Source organism: Pelobates fuscus, chromosome 5 (assembly GCF_036172605.1).
Source record: "Pelobates fuscus isolate aPelFus1 chromosome 5, aPelFus1.pri, whole genome shotgun sequence".
NCBI classification, from domain to species: Eukaryota; Metazoa; Chordata; class Amphibia; order Anura; family Pelobatidae; genus Pelobates; species Pelobates fuscus.
Window position 1 is genome coordinate 117,657,583 of NC_086321.1, and position 24,573 is coordinate 117,682,155.

The 24,573-nt window shown below is 37.9% G+C and overlaps 1 protein-coding gene across 1 annotated transcript in view; it reads right to left on the reverse strand.

Moving 5' to 3' along the window:
• Positions 1–24,573, reverse strand: part of SUSD2 (sushi domain containing 2) — a 254,407-nt gene that overhangs the window by 50,304 nt on the left and 179,530 nt on the right. Inside the window, exons 14-25 of the mRNA XM_063454175.1 lie at positions 23,420–23,624; positions 20,099–20,250; positions 16,969–17,136; positions 15,651–15,825; positions 13,014–13,215; positions 9,143–9,228; positions 6,312–6,580; positions 4,765–4,908; positions 4,415–4,570; positions 3,969–4,217; positions 1,029–1,295; positions 358–534 (exon numbers count right to left, since the gene is read on the reverse strand). Of these exons, the coding sequence (XP_063310245.1) occupies positions 358–534; positions 1,029–1,295; positions 3,969–4,217; positions 4,415–4,570; positions 4,765–4,908; positions 6,312–6,580; positions 9,143–9,228; positions 13,014–13,215; positions 15,651–15,825; positions 16,969–17,136; positions 20,099–20,250; positions 23,420–23,624 (2,250 nt within the window). The remainder of the gene's footprint in view (positions 1–357; positions 535–1,028; positions 1,296–3,968; positions 4,218–4,414; positions 4,571–4,764; positions 4,909–6,311; positions 6,581–9,142; positions 9,229–13,013; positions 13,216–15,650; positions 15,826–16,968; positions 17,137–20,098; positions 20,251–23,419; positions 23,625–24,573) is intronic.

The following is a 24,573-nucleotide window of genomic DNA, read 5'->3' on the forward strand; positions in this document are numbered from 1 at the left end:
TAGAGTCTATCTGACCCTAAAGTACAAAACAGCCCTTTAAAGCTCTGGTTCTGAAGTGCTTATAAATTAAAGTGTGCGTGTGACACAAAGAAGGAAAAAGCATAGAATGCATGTAGCCAATAAAGTTCAGATGCACCAGTGACCTTAACATAGTAAAGCTTGGAAAAAAGACAATAGCCCAAATTAATAAAAAGGGAGCAGTTTAGCAGACATGTACCATTTCTCCTTGTCCATACTTTCCCCTGATTCTATACCTAACATGCCATGTAGAAACAGGATAAGAACATTCGGAGAAAAGATGACGCTATATAGTATACACAGAGAAAAACGTGCAAAGTACAACCATGATATACTCACCAGGCACACAGTAGCTTTCTTTCCCGCTCCAGGCTCCATCCATTTGGCATGTTCTTTTAGTTGGGCCAACCAACATATATCCTTTATTACAAGTGAATGATACCTCTGAGTTTGCCAGATAGCTAGTCCCCTCTTTTTTCCCATTAGTAGGGGGTTTCAGCCAGCCACATGACACCACTGGGGATAGAAGACATGTGTATGTGTTATCACTTAAATAATTAAGATCAAAACCAATAAAAATAGGCACATTCTACTATTAGAGCATAATACACTACACAGTGTAAAAAGGTTCAGGCATCAATAAGGAGGTACATGTTGATGTATTTTTATTATATCACTGATCAGAGGACATGGTAGATACTGTAGGAATTTTAGTGAAATATCAGTTATGACATTCTAAATTATTGTATTATGTAATATCATAGTCGCAATTAATGAATGTCGGAGCAAATTGTGACTATGGGAATAAGACTGATAGCATCAATATGTAGTGTCAGAAATGTATGAGCATCCATGAAGTCACCAAATATTCTTTAATTTAATAAAGTGAAGAAAATATGTCATCAATATCTCTTCCATGTTCAGTCACTCAAAGTGTTTATTATCCACTAGTCCATTAATTGTGTTTCTGTTTAAGTAATTTTGCACATTGAAACCTATAATGGGCTTACCAGGCTGCAGACTCTCTGTCAAGATCATGTAATCCAAGTGTGATAGTTTGGTAGCATTTCCTACCTCAAGATCTCTGGTAGTGAGAACATCAAACCTACAAAATTCATTAGCATCACACACTTTGTCCATTTGTTCTTTAATTGGATCGTTGGGAGCTTCCTGCACAGAAAACGTGGGGATGAAATCTGGGTCATGGTGTGTAGAGTAGCTCTCAATCAGAAATATGGAATCATATGTGAATAGAGAGGTGTTATCAGTCACAGACCCTAGAAAAGACACAATAGTTAATCCTAAAATTTATAATTTCCTGCAAAGATAATTAATTTTCTTCAGCTAGCATGTTCACAATTACTAAGTAGTGAACGGTTGAGTTCCATGATAACACATTTTAAGAAACCTCAGTTGTTGTAAACTTAAATATGAAAACACGTAATGAGAAATAGAAAAAGGAGTATGTTTTTTTTCTTTTGGGTAGAATAGACAGTGTAATTGATTTTCTTCCATTAGGGACCAGCAATCATGAAAGACAGTGGTTCCTTTTGGTTACTCACTCTTTGCACTCTCTGGTAGGCAATTCTCTCATTGATGAGGTGGTGGGAACTCATGCTAACATTATGTTTTAGCTACGTTTGTCATCAAAGATATTTTGAAGTAGTATTTAATGGGCAATGCAGAGATTGAATTTCCATTATGTTTACACAATTATCTCAACATTCTGTCTCGTTTTCAAATTTCATATTATGATTCTTCATGATGTTCTATATTTTATAATTTTATTTAGCGTATATATGTCTTCATTTTCCACATGGATAGTCAGAATGTGTACAGACTCAGCTGGGATTTTAAGTTACTCATATGACATATGTTTTGTAGGGCCTTCTGGCACTAGGTACAGTCATTTTGTTATGAATTATTTAGCCGGTTGGCTAAAATGTACGACATTAAGCTCAGCAGCAGGTAAGACTGTGCTTCCTATTGGTTGGAAAACAAACTGATCCAAAAGCAATGTAGTATCGCCTTCAGGCAAGGAAGGTTGAACACCTGAAATGTTTAATTGCCTTGTGTTCAGTGATTAAAAATGTTTCACTGGAACATGTTCAATTACTTTTGGGTCATTTCTATTTTGCTGTATGACTCTTGCCATTCAAGTCATTTTAGGCAGCTTGCAACTGCTAAGACAGCTGTTAAAATGCTCATTCCCGTTTTAAACTAAGTAGGGAGGGGTTTACTTGATGAGGTTAGTGGGAACAACCAAAGAAAGGAGAAGTCTGACATTTTATAACATTAAAATTTTTTAGCTGCAGTGGGGGTGTTTGGTGCATTTCACAATGGACATACTATGCAACTGTGTTGGGTCAGGTTTGGCAAGAATCAGATATGACTAAGAATAGGGTAGTGTTTACTATTATAGTAGTGGATATTGTATTTGGCCATTTGCGGTCAAGGAAGATAATTCACTTGATGCGTAAGAATTCAGTTAGCATTACTCTGTTCAGATTAACACGATATTTGGGCTGTAGCAGTGGACACATGTTGGGAGCCAGTTAAGTTGTCAAGCTGTTCTAAAATGGTTTGACAAGTTTTTGGGGAGGGTGCCAAGGTACCCATGTTACCTGTTTCACAGATTATGGAGACCTTTTGCATTCTCAATACCTGCAATATCAAAATCTGCATTCTCAATACCAGAACATTCCTTAGAACAATTTCCATGAATAATTTTTTTGATCCTTGTGTGTTGTTGTTTACACAATCATAGCTACTATGTATTTAACTTGTGATATTTGTTCTTCTACCCTAATAAATTTTTTTAGGAATGCTTATCAGGTATCTGAAACTCTGGGCCCTCAAGATGTTGCTGAACCACAGCTCACATAATTCTCTTGCAATCTATTGCATTCAAGTAATTATGGGAGTTGTAGGCCATCAACATCTAGAGGGCCAGAGTTTGAGATCTCTGCTCTAGTTATACCAATATTTCTGTAAACATAATGAATTAAGGGACACTCTAGACCAGGCATGCGTATCCTGCAGCCCCCATATGTTTTGAACTACAACTCCAATGATCCCCTGTCTATCAGCCATGAGTCCCTGGCCATCTGTTTCATTAAAAAAAAAAAAAACATGGGCATTGGCTATCTGTTTCATTAAATGAATCATGGGCATTGGCTAACTGTTTTATTTAAAGAATTATGGACCGCCTTTATCAAGGGCAAAAATAAAGAAGAATAGAGTAAAGTAAACTTTCTATTCTACTTTATTTTTGCCCTTGATAAAGGCGGTTTTGACCGCCGAAACACGCGTTGGGCTGTCCATGGACTGTCCATGTTTATTTAGATTTAATCCAGTAAATCCTGTTTACAGGGTGTTACACTTTTTGGAGATGGTTTTGGGCTCTGGACATACGCATGAGGGAGGTTGGGCTTCATTTTGAGTTATTTGTGGTTAGATTTAATCTTCATTTACATACAATCTTTGTTAGGTTATCTCCACTTTATCTTCACTCTCACCATATGCCCTCCTCTATCCTTTCGATTTCTATATTTGAGTGTTAACCCTGTGGGTTCTGGTGCATGACATAATTTAGCATATATTGCTACATGTATCTATACCTACTACTCTGTTATGAGTGAGTTTGTTATACTATTTAGAGATTGACACAGGTGTCTACAGCTATATCTGTGCAGATACCAGGCCCGATTTACTCCTTTAGGTACTTTGTCTGTTGTTTGGTTTTAACTAGTTTTTTTCCAATAAAGTTGTTTATTATTTTGTTTGAGACGTTGCTCTGGGGTGGCCTGAAGGTGACCAGCCCGTTTTTGTTACGGGGTGATCATATCCTTCATTTTTTTTTTCTTCTCTGTAATAAAGACTTAACATTGCATTTGTGCAAAGAGTAATAAAGATGGTGGTATACCCACTGTCATTCCCTAGTCACTTACAGTCAGCACCAAATTGAAAAAGTTCTTTGGGGGAAGCCTCAAGAGGCAATGTGGTTCCATTCCTGAAAGTAAAATCATCTTTAGGGTCATTATTCATCACTCCTAGAAGTCCATGTGTTTGATTCATGAAGTCTTCAGGAAGTAAGACTGTAACACTCAGGACACTTCCTCTTCCTCTGATTTCCACCCCCGCCCCTGAGGGGAACATTACTGTGATGTTTTGGTTAATGGATGAATATAGGAAAACTCCTACAAAAGTAGAAAAAATAATATAATTAACACAAGATGCATTAAGCTTCGACAATACCTAGGCTCTGTCTGTTTATAGAAAGAAAATATAAAAATTCAAGTTACATTCAACATGTATTTCAAATGAAATATAATAGGGATAGAATCAAAGGTGGATAAGAAAAAAGGGCAGGGGAGCAATTTGCTTACTTACTCACCTTTAAGATCTATCCAACTCCGATCAAATCTAATGACTTCTTTATTCAAAAGAATCTCAAGTTTATGTAAAGGTTCCACGAGACGAATCTCAATCACATCACTGTTATTTTCCTTCATGGCTATGGAGGAGAATCCTGTTACGGAACTGTAAGAGCCTACAGTCAAAGACAAAGCATTTTGCATTATATCAGAACATTCGGACTGACTTTTTTTTTTAGGTATGAACAAACAGGACATTCTGACGAGGCAAGTAAGTACCCATCAGAATTTCCCTTTGTCTACTTCACTTAGTTATGTGTGATCAACCATAAGGCCTTTAAGAAACAAAATCCTTATTTAATGTACTTACCATTTAGAAACTTGGCTGGTTGTGTTCGTCCTTGAATATCAAGAGACATGTAAGGCGATGTGACCAGTACATACTCCCCTCTCCCCTTGAAAGTGAAACTGGCGTTATCAAATGTGATAAAGTGAGGATCCCCAAAAGCAGAAGCTATAAAGGCAGACAATAGAATAGAATTTGAAAAATCAATAGAATTTGAAAATGGTCCAAAATTTAGTTTAGTTAAGTATACATGATGTGTTGGTACATATAAATCAGCATTACATGTGTTTAAACACTGACAGAATAGTTAATTATTAAAATCTAATATTTTCTACAACAATAAACTACATTAAGCGGCTTATTCACTAAACTCTTAATTGTAGAAAAGTAAAAACGAATTAACAGTATATAGGCTATAATAGACAAAACTGCAAATGAGCTGTGTTGGAGAATTTGTCCACATCATCTATTTTAGCCTACATTTTGCTTTTGGGGTTTCAGTTTTGTACATTTCTGAATTTTGTGAGTAAACACCAAGTACTGTATTTTCCAAATTTGTATCTGACATTTATTTTGCTAGATCTCAAAAAATAAAGAAATAACATAATATAATATGCTGACATACACACTTCAAGAATGGGCAATTCTTAATTGGAATTAAGAAGACATACTATATTTTCCAAGCAGGCACAAAATGCAGAAATGAAACAATTTGTTAAATGTCCACTAGATGGTGGTAATGTATTGTAAAAAACTAAAAATATTTGACATCACTTGATAGAGTCCACTTAAATGTAGGAACTATTTCATATTAGCTTAGCTTAAAGGGTTACTTCAAGCATCCTAACCAGCCTGCAGTTGTGGTTAACGGTGCCAGAAGTATCCTGTCTCCTGTCTCCTTTTCCTAGTAATGGAGCAAAATGTTTTGCAATGTTTTTCCCTTTTATCTGGGTTCATGCTGAGCGCTGAGGGTCCTCTAAGGGCAGTGACTTGCGTCCGGTTTCTGCAGAGCGGCAGAAGTCAGTTGCTGATCCTGCTGGTAATTTATTGGCTAAGAGCATAAGCCAATGAATGGAATTATGTGATTTAAAAAATGCAGAGAATTGATATAGGCCAGCTCTGTTCTTTTGTTACAGACTAACCAATATTGTTTCGATGACACTGCTAGAGGTATAACTCCACCAAAGACGTTAAAACTCCATATAAGCAGTGATTCATAACAAAATACTGACCATTTGGAAACAAATCTATAAAGAAAAATGGAGGTTATGTACAAAACGCATTGTGTTCATTTTTATTCTATTTTTCTGGTAATTTTCATATTTGCACCTATTCCTTACTTTGCCTCTTCCATGTTTTTTTTTTCCTGGTTCATTTTTAATCTCAGGAAACATTTTGCGTCAATTTGGTGCCATACCATAGAAACAGTTCATACCTGATTACATATTGCGCTAATTCAATGAGATTGAAGCAATTCTCTTTCTCTGTCTTTCTGTGCTCACGTACATAGACACTTGCATTTAGACATAAATATAAGCTATACAGTACTGTAGCCATGTATGCTCACATACCGACTCTTGGAGGTTTGTATGTACGGCAATCACTGGAAGGTCTGAGCTCTAAGTAACGCTGGCAATTATCCGACCACAGGCAACAGTAATAAAATGTGATAACATCATAAAGCCAGTGAGAGAAGCCTGGTACCCTGGGGGGCTTCTTATATGGTGGGGATCCCCAGTCATGAGCTCGATCTGGGGTGCTGCCACCAAGGGAGTCGCTTGTAAGAACTTGAAATCCATTGGAATCATAGCAGCACTGCTGTCCTGCTGCATAAAGTAGGCTTCCAGGAACAGAAAGAGAGCAGAGGTTTAATACACAAGAAATAGCATTTAGTCTTTAATACAACGAGTAGTCCGACTTCATGAGTCTTGTTTATATTTTGAAGATTTTTGACACAATATACATTTTAAATTACATTTTACTATTATGTCAAGGAAAATGTATAATAGAAAAAACAAAGGGGCAGAGCCTAGCAGCTGCACTGACCGGTCGCACATTTTGAGACCCCCAGTGGCACAAAGCTCTTAATCAGCTAAAATTGCTAAATTTAATCTTGAATCCTCACTGTCGACGTGTCCTGCAATCAGGAGGTCTCCTCTGTGCTTACCTTAATCGTGTTTTTGACCGATTGGCGACTTCTGTTGGGGCAATCTTGTGGCCTACAAGAGGCCTACTCTAAGTTCATGCGAGGGAGGCTGCCGACCCCTCAACATGCTTCTGTCCACTAAGCCTGAAGTCTCACCGGCACCCTCTCCCCCTCTACCCCCTGCCAGTGAGGGATATCCCGGCACCTTCTACTTGCGCAGAGGTGGTGAGTTCCCGACGATCTGGCAACCATCATCCCAGACACACAATGGCGGACACCACGTGCAGCACAGCACAATCACTCTCAGAGAAGCTGGACAGGCTGTTTGCCAAATGGCTGTTGGTACTTAACAGTCGCCAGTGTGCCACTGAGGGGGCCTAGCAGGCACCTTTCCTGGATCAGACCAGTCGACAGGAGGACCCAGTCGGCACACAAGAAGTGGCATAAATGGAGGATGCCATGGTGTCATCTACCGAGGTGGATCAGGCACAGACGCTCAAGCAATTCTCACCAAGGCTACTTAAAGCTTCGGAGAGGCTGGGAGAGGGTACAACGCATGCTGGAATAACCACTACACATGCCCCTGCATTGCCCACTACTCATCTTATACCCCAGTGGTCCCAGTGGGGTGCAATCACTGTTACTTCACTAATCATGCACCAAATCAGCTGTGGCTAGGGGAATTGGCTAAAATCTGTGTCGGTCTACTACCTGAGGAGAAATTTCTACTGGAACCTGCCGTCCACTCTGTTATACATAAGATGCTGCGTGCAGCTAATGCTGCAGCTCCCACTACAATGACTCAAGTTAATATTAATCATTCGGTTCACTTTTTTGTATATAATGGGTGGTGCAGATCGGGTCTCTGGAGTTTCAGTGGTTAAATCTTCTGTCTTTTCCTTACTGTGGTGATATTATTTGCTCCAGCAGATCTTACACAATTTATTTGTGAAAAGTATTGTACTCCCATTGTAGTTAATTAACTTTGACTTCTCATGATCACTTTCTAACCCTCATGTTTGACAATCTCTGTTAATTCATAAGTTTATATATATTTGACAAGTCTGTTGTGCCTGTTACCTAGCATTTCTTATTTTTCTTATTTATAAAAAAAAGTGCAGTCTATGACACCCATGTATTGCGCTGTAAATCACCAAGTGAAATGTTTACCTGTCAAACTATGCACTACAAAAATAAAGAATCATATAAAAAAATATATATACATTTTACAGATTTTATGAATTTCCCTCAATATCAATGTTCTTTTACTCTACACGCTATGGGTTGCTAAAGTATAAGACATTGCTACAGCTCCCTCTTGTGGCTCACTAAGCTTACACAATCCATGTGTGAACATTAATTGGTTTTATTCACTATTGTGAGAATTCTTGGGAAGTCAAAGAACATTTCAAACATAAGGCTGCTTTGGTTGCTTCTGCCTTAAATTTAATTTTTTTTTTTAATAAATGTAGAATTTTTGACAATGTTCCTTTTACTGAATAACTCTATGTTTATGTATAGTCACATGCTTCCCATGAGGGGATGCTTCTAATAAAATTTAAAGGAGTAGTATGATGCTGTGAACAGTCTGTTTTATAAAACAAAGACTAACAAACTGATTTTAGAATAATTAAAATACACAAATATATCCTAATGAAACAATAACAAACTTCAGTTTTTCTTTAATAAGTTTTGTAAAGTGAGAAAACTAAGCTTCTAAAATAGTTAACATCCCATACAATTGCCAAATGCATTACATTTAACAACACCGATCTCCTCACAAGTGATATTTGATAATGGTTTTATATACCCATTTGGTTATTAAAACATACTATACTATATATTATCGGTTTCTTTTATTCTCTCTGGCTATATGAAACATTGATGTTAGCTATTGAACAATTTTACAAGATAAAATATTGTGGTTCTTGATTACTTTGTGTGGTTACACACTTTTTTTGTGTAGCTTTGTCTGTCTATAAATACCATTTCTGTTATTTCTATGTATCTCTAAGCGGGTTTGCCAGCTAGCTCTGATGGTTTCTACTCCAATTTAATTGATTAGATATACACTAAAAATGACATTTTGGTTTTAGTTTTACCTAAAAGATGAGTAACATCGGCATCCAATTAATTGAGGGGCTGCTGTCTGACCATAACTGTGCTGTACATCTTTCTGAGCTTTCTAGTTTTCAGTCACTGCTACTTGGATACATCTCTGAGTTCAATAAAACATAAAACATGGGATAAAGTTACCTGCCATAGATTGCTCTAACACAGTGCACTGCCCCAGGGTGGTACGTACACACACTGCCTGCATCAATGTCACATCCATAATCCGGCTGCAATAAAACACAACATCATGTCTGTTATTAAACTGCATGTTATTATTATATCTAAACCACAGACAATGCCAACTGTTCAGATAAAAAAATATTTTCCAATTAAAAAAACAGTGTTTTATTAAAACACAGTTTTTGGTTGGACCAACCCTTTAATTTCATTGCACAGAATGACAGTCATTGGCTAAGAGTGGTCAGCTGTCGCTCTCAACCAAAGAATGGCAATGGCCTTGGCTTCCAGCTTCTGCAACCTTGCAGAAGCTGGAACCATATCATCAGACCATCAGAGAGCCTTGGAACTCGGCCGATACCCACATAAGGGGACAAATTATTACTGAATGGTTTGCCCCATCATTGGATAATTGATCCAGGGTATTCCTAGCATCTTAACCACTATAGCAGGCTGTACTGGTTATGATGGTTGGAGTAAACCTTTAAAGGGACACTATTATCACCAAAACAACTTTAGCTTAATGAAGCAGTTTTGATGTATAGATCATCCCCCTGCAGTCTCACTGCTCAATTACCCGCTATATAAATTCCTTTCTTTGTACAGCCCTATTCACACCTCCTTGCATGTGACTTACACAGCCTTCCTAAACATTTCCTGTAAAGAGTCATCTAATGTTTACACTTCCTTTATTGCAAATTATGTTTAATTTAGATTGTCTCATCTCCTGCTCTGTCAATATCTTTCTAGACCTTGCAGAAGCCTCCTGTGTGTGATTAGGGGGACACTGCAGTTCAATTTACAAAGCAGGATATAAAAAATGTTAAAGTAAGTTACATCTAATTGAAAATGAAACCATTTTGTTTTCATGCAGGCTGTGTCAGTCATAGTGAGGGAAAGTGTGGCTAGGCCTGCATAAACAGAAATACTAGTGTTTTAACTCCTAAATGTCAGAGAATTGAGAAGTGAAACTTCAGAGGCATGATCTCTATACACACACATCTTCATTATGCTAAAGTTGTTTTGGTGATTATACTGTCCCTTTAAATAATCTTATGCATGTATATATGGCAGAACAGTTGAGGGTATTTCAAACAAGTATGTGATACATTTAAACATTCAGGCCCATAAGCAAGTTTTGGGCCTCTTTGGGACTTTATAAAGATTACGTATTATTTCAGGGGTATTGCTAAGTTTGCTAACTAAAATGTGGAATGCTGAACATATAAATATAGATTTCTTTTTTTTACTGCTCCTCCTGTTTTTCCTTCTATAGACTACTTTTTCTTACTTGATCATGGAGCCAAATGGCGGGAAAATGCTCTTGTCAGTGTATTGCAATATATATACTTCTAGTGTTAATAACTAAAGTGAGAATTCAAAGGGAATTTGAAGTGACTTTTAAATTCAAGGTAAAAATTGCCAATCTGGAAACATTCCAGTTCGGCTACCTTGGCCTCAAATTTGAAATTCACTTAAAATTCACTTTGAATTCTCACTTTAGTGAATAACCCTGATAACATTACATTATGTATATTTTTTTGCAGTACACTGACTGGCCAATGTTCTCTCCATTTGGTTTTTGTTCTTCTGATTTGGTCCCCGAATTGACATTTGACCGAGTTTGGATGTCCCGAAAAATCCACTTTTAAAATAAAAAAAAAAAAAGTTTTTCGGCAGAACTGAATTTTCTCACCTTGCACAAATCTATTAGGTTACCTCCTCTCTACCCATTAACCATGTGCTGCTAAATTCACTGCAGGATTTCAATGAAAGCATAGCCTGCTGCACATGCTGCATAGCCAGATATTCAATGGAACCCTGCCATGCTACCTAACTTAATAGAGGGTTGTGCAACAAAACTCTGTTTCTCAGCCCCTACGAACAGTTGCCTGGAGCACTCCATCACCTTCTCCTTAGCAGTCACTATACTACTCATCTTTTTTTTTATACATAAGGTGGCTTTGGGTCAAGTTAAAAAAAAAACAAGCACTAGTATTCTCCTGTCCCCTCCACTACCTATAGTGATCCAGGATCTAAAGTGTCCCATACTAGGGTTTCAGCATCCAAAGTCCCTGTTTAGCAACGACTGTGTATTATCTATATGATTTATTAGAGTCTTGATAATTTTACCATTTTTAAAAATTGGTTTTGCAGAGATGTTGCTTGAACATTTCCTATGCTATTGATTATTGATCATGAAAATATGTAAGTTCAAGTGTAACTTGAGTTAGCATTTTACATTTTTATTTGAGGAGAAGCACAGTTAATAAGAGGTGTATTCAGTAATTCATCATCAAGTCAAAACATTTCATTATGTTAAGTTAACTGGAGGCCTGCTGTACATGATTATTATCTCTTTCATTATTTTATTCCACCCGTTTGATGGGAGTATATATATCCTGGTTAGAACATTAAAAAAAAGGTGATATCATCTCATTGGAGCCTATAATAAGGTTTTGTTTGCACCAAAGACATGAGCTGGAACTCTACAGAGGTAAAACATGAAAAAAATATTGATACCTCCAAAACTTTCATACTGTTTGTAAAACTATAAATGCAATGTTTTGCCATTTTCTGAAGGCAAATTTAACGAGACAGGACTCTCAAACACAAATGATCCTCTTAAATTGTATATGACAGAGCTTCACATCTTCACTTTTATTGTATTATTGAAAAGCTTGGAAACACTTTTCAAAAAACGTAGTGTGCCATTTTGTGCCTGACAATTTGATGTTATGATCTGACTACAGGGGTTGGCTTGTAGTATTCTGACAGTACCATGGCGGCAATTAGAAGGTGTTTGTGAAAGTTTCTAGCTACACTGGATTTACGAAGAGTTACAACATTTTACAAACGTTTTTACCAGACCATTTTACTCAAATAATCCTATTTCTGGCCATACAGAAATAAATACATTAAATATGTGAGTTGATGTGAGTTTGTGAATCCTTAACTATTATTTAAAACAAGCTACAGATTATTTACATTTACACATGATCAAAAGCATAGGCCATAAAGTGTCACTATGGCTGCAAAGATACATATCAACTATTTGGCTATAGGTACAAAAATATGGTGATGCTGGTATTTTGCGAATGTGATGAAACCGTTTCCAATTATTTTTGTATGTTTTGCAATCATTCATACCTGATTTTCTTTTTATTATTAAAGAGTATTTATCATGCAAAAAATGATATGATGGTCTTCTAAATGGACTCTGCAGACACCTAAAACAATGTATGTGAATAGAGTGTCCTCTTTATTTAATTTAGAAGTGCAGATTTCAACAGAAATTAACACTTTTATAAATTAACCTTGTTTCACCCCTCTAGCTGTCAATCAGACAACTGTCCTGTTACTTCCTGGTTTAGTTCGTTCAGTGGAGCTAAACTCAAGAGGTAGCACCTTCCTTGCAAAGACTTCTCATTGACCTGCATTGGGAAGTCTGTGATTAACAGCCACAGAAAGTCTGTGCTGGAATAAAACGAGAAGGGTTGCAAAGGTTTCAGACAAGAGAAGGGCAGCTTTTGCAAGCTGTTTTTAGACATAGCAACAAATGAAAAAATGCATCATTTGCATAAGAAAATGTAAAAAACATATGGGCAGTGGAGTACCCAATTAATGACAGTGCCATTTAAACTGAAGACTATGCTGAACAAATTGGTAGCAAATATATAGATAAAATATTATTCAGTGTGGATGATTCAATCTTCAAACGTTATTAGCAAGATTTAGTCTACAGCCGTACCATCCAATGAAATTAAGTGGGTGGGAAACATTCTAATATGACGGGATAGTATACAAGAGAGAACACTTTCTGTGCATAACGTACATGAAATCTGCCACTGTCTGCTCTGGCCTGTGCCAATGTACATGGGCAGTCAAGTATTTCTAACAGAAAATTGGGAAGTTTTGTATCACTTTCATGCCAGTTTAGACATTTCTTTGTTGCCCATTCAGCAGAGTTCTTTCTGAAATCTTCTCCCAGGTGCCAAGCCATTGCATGATCCACACTCCACAGTGATTGAACATCCCTAAAACATGTAAAACAGTGCGTTATAGAAAGAGTATCCAATAAAGAACCAGACAACTAGATAAAGTGACATTCCAATTTACTGCACTGTAATTTATGGATCAGGATATCCATATTATTATAACTATGCTGTTCTATATGTTGATAGTGACTTTTATCAAATGAGTGAGGCTGACATCTATATGTACTAATAACTATGTTATAATGCACGAGTGTGTGTGATAGTGTACATTTGTTTGCATTGTGGATAGCAGGGGTGGGGGTAGGCATGCAGAGATTACTGTGTTCAGTCTGAGGGTGTGGGGCCAGGGACAGATCATTGTGTCCAGTTTGGGGGTGTGGGGCCATGCACAGATCATTGTGTTCAGTTTGGGGGTGTGGGGCTATGCACAGATCATTGTGTTCAGTTTGGGGGTGTGGGGCCATGCACAGATCATTGTGTTCAGTTTGGGGGTGTGGGGCCATGCACAGATCATTGTGTTCAGTCTGAGGGTGGGGGGGCATGCACAGATCATTGTGTTCAGTTTGGGGGTGTGGGGCCATGTACAGATCATTGTGTTCAGTTTGAGGGGTGGGGCCATGTACAGATCATTGTGTTCAGTTTGAGGGGTGGGGCCATGTACAGATCATTGTGTTCAGTCTGAGGGTGGGGGGCCATGTACAGATCATTGTGTTCAGTTTGAGGGGTGGGGCCATGTACAGATCATTGTGTTCAGTCTGAGGGTGTGGGGCCATGCACAGATCACTGTGTTCTGTCTGAGGGGGTGGGGAAACGCACAAATCACTGTGTTCAGCTTGAGGGAATGGAGCCATGCACAGATTGAGGTGTTCAGTACAAGAGGGCTGGGCCATGCATATATTGCTCTGTTCAGTCAGAGGGGGTGGGGCCATGCACAGATTGCTGTGTTCAGTCTAAGGAGCCATGCACAGATCAGACTCCCTCAGACTGAGTGGAAAGATCCCAGAGTCCAGGAGCATCTGTTCCGGTCAGCAAATAGCAGACACCGGGCAAGTGGAAGGGAAAGTGTTTTAACGGGCAGAGTAGGTGTTCCCATGGGAAATCTGGACCTGACCATTGTTAAATGTGTTGTTTATTAGGACTATAACCATATATTTATAAATGGTTCAAACCTGACTGTTACATTTTCTAAAGGGAAGAGGGGCACCAGTGCCACTAGTTGTGTAGCCACAAGTAACCTTTGTACGTAATTACCTACTTGTGTTAATTAAGTTTACGGGGGGGGGGTAAACATATATTTATTACACATATTTATTCACAGTTTTTTCAGTATTCATATTATTTACAAACATAAAAAAGTGTTAAAGACAAATTGTTACTTCCCAGGATGTTTACTTTTCTATATATTTAAAGGGACACTATAGTCACCAGAAAAACCACAGCTTAATGTAGTTGTTCTAGTGAGTATAATAGTTACCTTCAGGCTTTTTTCATGCAAACACTGCCTTTTCAGGGAAAAGGCAGTGTTTACATTGCCTCTAGGGACACCTTCAAATGGCCACTCCTTAGATTGCCACTGGAGATGCTTCCTGGGTCAGTGCTGCAGAAAAAGCACCCCTGACGTTCAGTGTCCCCACGCTCTGCATGGAGATGCTGAATTTTCCTCATAGAGATGCATTGATTCAATGCATCTCTATGAGGAGGTCCTGATTGGCCAAAACGGCATTTGGCCCTGCCCCCATGCCAATTTTAGCCAATCCAATGCTTTCCCCATCGGCCATTTTGATGATGTCACAAAGGGGGCAGAGTCAGCATTAGCGGACCCGCGTGGCACTGGAAATAAGGTGAGTTTTAAACTTTTATAGGGGGATTGAGGGGGGGGGGGGGGGGACGACGACAAGCCACCTAAATGGTGGGTTAAACACTATAGGGTCAGGAATACATGTTTGTGATCCTGACCCTACAGTGATCCTTTAATAAAGATGTATTTTTGTGAGGTGTGAGAAATAGAATTACTCAAATCCACTTCTCATTATCCTCCAAATAGGCGCCTCTGTCAATCATTAATATAAGCTCTGTCCTTTATACCTGGCATATAGCATTGAGTAAGCACACAGAAGAGAAAACCTAAAACAATGTTTCTAATTCATCTGCAATGTTTGTCCTGGCTTTGCCTTGTCAGAAGTGGATTATAATGTCTTTTCCAAAATCTTGAATACAAATGTAAAAGTAAATGGGATACCTTGTGGAAAAAAAGGCTAACACAAGTTATAGATGATTTTTAGTGCTCAATTCAACTGTGTAACTTCTAGGTACATGACAGTTCTCTATACAAGGTACATTTTAAAACAGTTTTCTGTATATTGTATTAACCAGTATTTTTCTGGAGTACTTCTGCACAGCATGTTTAACAATCCTTCTCTACACTTTTCTGAGTTAGCAATTTGCGTAGACACAGTAATATTAGTAAAACTTACATCTGCCCATCTTGATACTGGCTAGGAGTAATCCTAAGACTTCCAAACTCAAAGATATTATATTTGGCATCAGCAGGCTCGGGGGTAAATGTAAAAGATCCATTGTTTGCATATTGCTTTTCTAGAGAATATAGATATTTCCAAGCTGCTGACCATAATGAGGAATATTGTTCTCCTATTATAAAAATGCAAGAAACTCATTATTTTTAGAATTTCCATACAGTGTACATTGTTTTAGATAGATCCTGCAAATCATTTCCAGGTTTATTTACTAAAATGAGAATTGTCAGGACTTCAACGTGAATTTCAAACTTACAACTTATATAGCTGAACTGGAAGAATAACTGAATTGGAGAATTTTACCAGTTTGGCTGATAATTCCCACAATAGTGAATAACCTTGTTATGGTAGCATACCATTAATACACATTTCTATGTTTTCAAAATGTTTAATACTATAGAATCAAACCACCTATGTAGGAAAGAAATATAAGTAATCATGATACCAATTATGAAAGGGGCCCCAGAGCCATTTGTATTCAAGGTTTTCTAGATAGAGAGAATGAGAATACAGTGCAGACATTAAAAATAGAGAGGACACAAAGACTATGGTATAAAGATGTGCACAGGGAAATAAATAGTTTTGCTTTGATTTGTCAATTTTCATTTCAAATATTTTTTAAGGTTTTAAAATATCATGCATTATAATGTTGACAGATATATAATGACATAAACATTTGTCAAAGTGATAACAAATGAATAGACAAATTCCAATTTGTGTGAAATATGGAAAATATTAATTCCTACTAATTGAAATTTGTCCAAAATGTGGTCACATTATTCCCTGTGACGACTGAATGAAGGTGGCAGTCACAAAGGTACAGCGTAATTACTTGGGGGGTTATCTGCTAAACAGCTAAAATATAAAAATCACGAAAATCTCTTTTCTCTATTTTTATCTTTCAGCTGTTTAGTAAATAACTCCCTAATTTGATATCCATATGTGGATGAGGGTAATAGATTAGGGAGCTATCTACTAAACAGCTGAAAGGCAACATTTAAGAAGAGCCCCTAAATCGATACAAATTCATTTGTTTTTGTTTAGTTTTTTTCTGTTGCAGCGATTCAGAATTTTTGATGCTTCCAAATTGCTGTTTCAACCTCATGCTAGAAAAAAAAAAAACATATGCCATCAAGGCCCAGGCATGGCACAAATAAAAATAAAATTAAAAAAAAAGATACTGAAAACCATTTCCAGAGCACATTTGCACCGTTAAACTGTCTTGCATGATGACAGGATTCTAATCATGCGTTTTTACCTAATTCTTCGTAGCCCCAGACTTCAATGTTCACTGAATTCCCCTTGAATGCACTTGGATCCCACGTTACAGTCAGAGTGCCGTATGTATTTGAAGTGCCATAATATTGCCATTTGGTGTCATTTACCAGGGCACATTTTTCTTCCTCTGTCACCTTTCCAGGATGCACTGAAAATTGTATACATGTCAGCAAAAATCCCCTTATGTACTGAGCAGTGATAATGTAGACAGACTTTATTAAATAAAATAATAAAAGAGAAATAATATGAAAGGACAGTAATTATGCTATGGGGAATCAAAGGTACAACATAAACATAGGGACATGAAGGAAATTAATAATACATTAATTGCATGTTAAAAACAAACAAACAGTATTCAACATTTTTAACAATAAGAAAATTCTACAGGTTTCTGAGAGGCTTCTGTAATAGTGAGTCATATATGGGCATTAACTAAACTGAGAATTCAAAGCGAATGCCAAGTACATTTTTAAATTTAAGTCCAAAGCAGCTGAATGGAAAGTAGCTGACTTGGAGAATTTGTCCAAGTTGTCTATTTTGACCTTAATCTTGGATTCTCACTTTAGTGAATAATCCTGATATTTATGACAGTACAAAAGAAAAATAAATGGCTTATTTTAATGTTACTCTAAAATATGTGGGACTTATCAAATCACGGGCAAGAATATTATAAAATTTAGGGAAACAATGTAATTCCTGTGTCCAGTTTTTCCCCAGTCCTTTCTTCATTGAGCTAACCCCACTGTGTTGTGAATCTGAAAAGACTTGTTGATTCCCAAACTGAGATATAAAGCGTCTGTTCCAATATAAGAGATGCCCAGACTGTTGGCCCTAAAACGGTAACATAAGGACTCCTAGCTGCTACCCCCTATTACTTAATCTTGTTTTTTAGAATATATGATCTACCCCCACACCCCACGAGAGATAATAGTCAAACATTCAAAAAAATTAAAATTACCTGTAAATAATAAATAATATAAGCAGTACTAAATGTAGAAAGGATATTTTAAATCACCAATTAGTTCTATTGTGTAGCACTGAAAGGAACACTACAAAATAAGGCATAGAAATGCTATAGTTTCCAAGTCAGCATTCAGATGACCACCTCCTCCCCCGCAAGGATTAAAGAGGTAGTTGATTTACTTTTTCTCTCACGCCACGCTGTATCTCTCTGCGGTTGCCTTATTTTCCTTGGCTGAGAATTTCGATCTTGATGATCTGAGCAAACCCAAAACTTTCTCATAGGAAAATCTAGTGCGTACGTGCCAATCAGATGGCCTGCACCAATCAGATGATCTCTATGATTTCATTGAGAACTGTTTGAAACAGCGGAGTCTTACTCGGTTATTTCTGTGGTAGCGCCTCTAGTGGCTCTCATAGTTACAGTCACTATAGGCATTTCACCCAAGCAATGTTAACATGTAGAATGGCAATGTTTTCATTAGCAGGCTTAAAACTACGGAACATGAGATGAAGTTGTCTGGGGGCTTAAATAAAATTATAGAATTCTGCGACTAGATGAGCAGTCAGATGAAATGGTGTAAGATCATTTCCGTAGCATAATGGAAATCTTAAACTTCCTTAGATATAGACATATTATAATTCACCAAATAAAATATTGTGAAATATTGTGTAATATAGTGAACTCATGCTTTTTAATAATTGTAATAGTTCATTGTTATTAATAGTTGTACAAATAATAATTTAGAGCAAGTATTGTTTTTCAAGCTCCCATAAACAAACATTTTGACGAGTTTAAAATAAATGATTATGACTCTATGGGTATGAAGTTTTATGAAACATTTATACGCAGTGTACATTACTATGTACTTTATTGATGTGGTGCTTTAAGATAGTCCTGCAAAAAAGTAACATTTATTGTTACTTTTATTGTTCTAGGGACATGTGATCTGTCATAAGCACAAAACAATCCTTCTCTGTAATATTCCACACACCACTGATATATTGTCATACCTCTTATTGTTGTTGTTCTTGTTTCATTTATCTTTAACTTCCTCCTTTTTATTACTTATTTATCCCTCACCTGCCGTAAATCCCCTCTCATGCCACAGTATTACAGCTTTTCTAAAACGCCACGTTTCCTAAAGTCATAACATATTTCCGTACCTTGCTTGCTATATTTCATACTTAAATTCCCAACTACTCTTCTTTTATTTATGCCACCCCAAATTATCATGGTCTAATTGCTATCCCCTACATGTCCATACATCACCTCCCATCACAGATTTAAATTTCTGGTTGCCGGATACCACTCTGGCATATCTTCCCTGCCATGTGATAAGTCACTGCTAATTTCACCTGTGCCATGTTTCAGTGCCCCCTTGTTATAAATCATCGGCTAGGATTTATGACAAGTGGAAACCATTCTTCACTCCCACTTGCCATATTTAATCTCCTACTTGCCATATTTAATCTTCTATGGCATAACTGATAACTCACCATCACTCCAATATGTTTTAATTATATTTCATATTTCATTCTTCAGTTGTCAGAAGGGAGAACTATTCACCCTAACATTTTCACCTAAATGTGATATATTTCGATCGCAGGTCATAATTCATCGCACTTGACACGTCTTATCCCACATTGCCATGTTTCTTACCATAATGCTCCCTATTTTATTAACCACATCCATTTGTCATAAATCACCTTCCTGCCAATATTTAATTTTTTCAGTCTGTTTTTCCCAGTAAGAGTTGATCCTTAGTTCTGGGTATTTTAGTTACCACAGAATAGTATACTAACAGATTTTGGCTATACGTCCTCTGCAATACCATGGCATGATCAAGGCATGCTGCCCTACCCTTATACCCTCAATCACTAACGACTACATAGGGTGCGCAGCAACCACAAGTAAGATGGACTACCAAGTGGATGCAGTAAGAGAATGGGATGGAATGATACAACATCCCTATAACATAGCTGTATGATATGGTCACATTCAGATTAACAAGGTCCTGTGTTTAACTTACAACCTGTAGAACAAGTAAAACCACAGTGTTTTTTTCCTATGTATATCTGTAATTAGGTACATTTCAAATCATGGATAACTGGTAAGTTGGAATAAACTGTAGAGTGAATGCAATCACCTGACAGCCATGTGCCAGAATAAGGATAGGATCGTCCTCCATCTACAGACATTTCGAATGGAATACGGCCCGTCTCATATAGCAGAGGTGATACACAGTGTGCATGTCCGCTCTCCTCAATGTAACCCTCCCGTGTAATGTCAGAGTTGAATCTGGTGACAGATAAGAAAATCTAAATTAATCATAGTGTTGATAATAACGCACTATTAGTCCAAAATTCTCTATGTTTGCTGAAGGTCTGACATGCAAGTTTATCCAACTGCTACAAACTATTTATAAATGTATACATTTACTACTTCTCCTTTAGTAATATTCACTATGTTTTTATTATCTCAAGTAACACGTGGTATTTAGATATACTGCATATCAGGGGGAACAAATAATAATGGAAGATTTGAAACATGACAGTTTTCATGTTTTAGGAGGTATGTGGTAGAACAATTTTGTGTCAAGCCGCTTCCCCACACAGTCATTCCTATCTTTGTACTTTGGTGTAAGGAGAGAAATACGAGGTTTGGTATGAGGGAATCATGTCCCCCTCGGATCTGCCTCTGCAGTAGAATGTTCCCAGTACCCCCCACCTTCAGTGGAAATGACAGGAGAATGCAAAATTAAGGAAAAGGACCTTTGTGACTAACTGTGAGAACATGGTCACAGTTTTGTATTGTTTTACTTTGGAAAATACATTTTGTATTGGAAAGATTTATCACGTCGCTGAATAATCTGCACCTTTTCTGTAATCTTTTTCTGGTATGAAATATTATTTCTGATAGTCTCTTCCACTATTCATTACTTTTGAGACTTTTCCATCCTTTTTTCTGCTGTGTTAATTTAAGCATTTAGGATTCCATTTATGAACATTTGTAACCTTTTTCTGCACCAGAAAAGTTTTTGTTTTTGTTTTGAGGCATTCTATAATTCATAATTTTGGCATGGGAAGACAAGCAGAATAGTTGCAGAATATTCTTACAGTATCCTTTGATAGTGGGATATAATTGTCTGCTATATTCTGTGATTCTGTGTTATGAATGTTACATTTTTATCTTGTTGCTCTTGCTGACTTGTCCCCCACTACCTTTCTGCTAGTATGTTGACCCTTTTTGGCTGGTTTTGCTCTACCCTCCTTGGGACCTGCTCCCTCTCCCTTCTCTACCTGGAGCCGTGATCGCACTCTCTTTTAGCCAAAACCCTATAGGAAAGCAATGTCTAATACTTTCCTAGGGGGAAATCTTAATGCGAGCTTGACCATTGGTGCGCATGCTCTTTAGGCATGACGTCAGCGGGAGAGGCAGGAAGGAGGGCCCGAGCCAGCGCCGTGAGACATTGAGCTCAAACCAGGTAAGAGACAGAAAGGATTTTTAGGGGAGGGGCTTGGGGGAGGGAGAAGCAATAGTGCGAGGAAAACAAATGTGTTTTCATGGCACTATAGTTTCCCTTTAAAAAGGTTAAAGGCTGATCCCCCAGATTTTTTTTATTTTGGTTGTGCATGGATGGTACATGACGGCATTTCATACTGTTAAGCAAAATAAACAATTCTAAACATGTAGTGGGAAAACTAAACAGTAGAGCTTATTCTGCACATTTTATATTCATTATTCAAATTAGAGAGACACAGTGCTAGTGCTGGATCATAGAGGGTTAACAGGCTAGTTTGAGTTTGAGGCATAGGCACTGGTTACATAAACTAAATTAGCTTAAGGGCACTATGTCCATGAGTACTAGCTTGAGTCTAGACATGCAAGTTATAGGTAAATATAAATACTAATGTGTGTTAGACCGTTAGTAGGTAATAATGCATAGTCGAGTGAGGAGGTACTTAGTAAGAGTGAGCTATGCAAAACTGGTGAGGAACCACGGCAGAAAAATTATAGTCATCTAAAAAAGGTTTGTACAATGTAAGAGAGGTAATAGTGAAAGTAAATGGCCTCGTGTAGGCACTTGAGAGTTTCAAAGAAAAATGTATAATAGCACATACTATAATGTATAAGAGCAGATAACATACAATAAAATAAAGCAAAATAAGCTGTGGGCCATTTCTCTGTTTTGGGATACATGTCAGCAAGGCACGGCCTGGGTGTAGTAACCATCTATTAGCCGATACCAATTCTGGAGGTCAAAAGTTCAGTCTCCACCTGAAGGCCACAGGAGTGCTGCAGCTGGAGATCATTGTATTGTGGGTCGGCAGGCAGAAGCCGGCGGCTGTTTCTCTGGACACAGGAGGAGATGTAAAGCTGAAAGTGACCCTTTACTGGGACATCTCGACCTTCAGCCGCCATTTTAAGCCAGGTAAGTGCAGCGTTTTGTGTGTACCTTTGCCGGACCACAGGGGCCTTGGCGTGTTGAGACTGTTATGGGACAATACCGTGGTGGACCGGGATGACCCCCACTGGTTGGGGGGGGGGGTGGACTTGCACGACCAGTCGGATCTTCGAGGACGGGGGATCGGCTGTGTCACCCGCCTCACTTCGACCACTAGGCCACAATGGTGATGACTGAAGTACAAGAGCCCAGACTCCAACTCATATCAGTCAGAGGTGCCCAGAGTCTGTCAGAGCAGTAGCTAGGTTGAGTAATTGCAAAATTTGTAGTGTTGAAGCTTTTTACAATGATATAGCCCAGGAGCTCAGCGTGTCTGTGCCATTCTTGCTCAGCTGATCACCCCCACCCCCACCACCCAATTTTTCTACATTTCTACAATGAGGACAGCAACTAAAAGTCACTTTGTCTGAAAGCAAGTATTGCAAATATGGACAAGCCATATGACATGGTGATACCAATTACAACAAACACTCAGATTGCAAGGGCAATGTCCATGCACATATGCCAATACATTAACAGAGGTAGTGCGTAATGACACTCAACCAAATCTAGTGGCAATGTCCCTGTAGGTATTAAAGAGGTTCTGCATGCAGCAGACAAATCAGGAAGTGTTATAGCATGGCAGTGACTGACACTCAACCAAATCTAGTGGCAATGTCCCTGTAAGTATTAAAGAGGTTCTGCATGCAACAGACAAATCAGGAAGTGTTATAGCATGGCAGTGACTGACAAAGCTGGAGCTGGGCAGAATGCTAATGAGTCCAGGCAGACCAGTTGACCCACCAAATGAGGTGATGCAAACTCCATTATACATTTCTCTGCTAATGTCAAATCAATAATTAGAAATTGTAGTTGAATTTATCACTCAAACAGTAAGTTCTTGTGAACTGAATTCCAACTTTATGCAAAACAGTAGAAGTAAGAAACAAAACCGTCTGTAGTGAAAATAACAGTAAACAGTCGTGATTGACAACATGCTGTTATTGGAAATCATTGATATACCTGCATGTCACATTTGCGGTGTTATTGAATGTCACATTCAAAATAACAAAGTCTCTGCCTCCCATCACTAAGCCAGACTCTGGCGAGATCCTGACGCAGAAGGAACGGTAATCCAAACAGCAGGTGCCAAGCTTCTCACAAGTCACTTCACATGAGCATTCCGGCAGCTTCAGCCCACACTGGCTGGCACAAGAGTTGGTTTCTCCTGAATGAAACAGGAATGTAAAGTTTCAATTGACTTACATGGATATTTGTAATTAACAGTTATTTTTTGGTTTGCATATATTTACAGAAATCATTATTAAATAAAAGTGTTTTTGTAGGGGAAAATAGGAGGCTTAGCTCCAGGTTTGAGGTTGAGACCCAACCTGTTCTACTATGTGTCCCTTTCCAAATCACTAGTAGTAATAATAATCACAATAAAGCTACCAAATAGTAATGTTAGTTTATTTCAGGTATCCATAATCAACAGCAGGACACATAACAGAGGGGAGAAGAGGGACTTATATGCACATAGAATAGAGGGATTGACTTAAACACATTTACTAATTTATAATTGTAAATATAATAATACACTAAACCAATGGTAGGCAATCTTTGGCACTCCAGATGTTTTGGACTACGTCTCCCATAATGTTCACTCAGCCATAATTCTGGCAAAGCATCATGGGGGATGTAATCCACAATATCTGGAGGTTGCAAAGGTTGCCTACCCCTGCACTAAATTAATTGCATTAACTTATCCAATAACAATAACATATTAACTTAATCACATTACCACACTTACTTAATTACATTAAAACTATTCTACTCAAACCCCAAGGAAAATGAAACACAAGCACACAAATAAAAGTCATAACACTAATCTCATGACACAAGGTTAACATTTGCCCGCGAACAATTACTTTCTCCAGAGTGAGTAGCTGAGTTCTCCCCTGCAATGCAAGTGGGCAGTCTGTATTGCTACAACGCAACATTCCTTCACTGAAGGTTGCAAGGGCACAAATCACAGCCCATAGTCTCTGGGAAGGAGTGTAGTACCCTAACCACTTCACAAGTCATCCAGACTTTCTCTGGTGGGCGAATGTTCAAGAAGGAGTGAGGCAACTGTCTGGGGTAATATTGGAGAAGATTGGGTAGAGGCCCAGTGGATA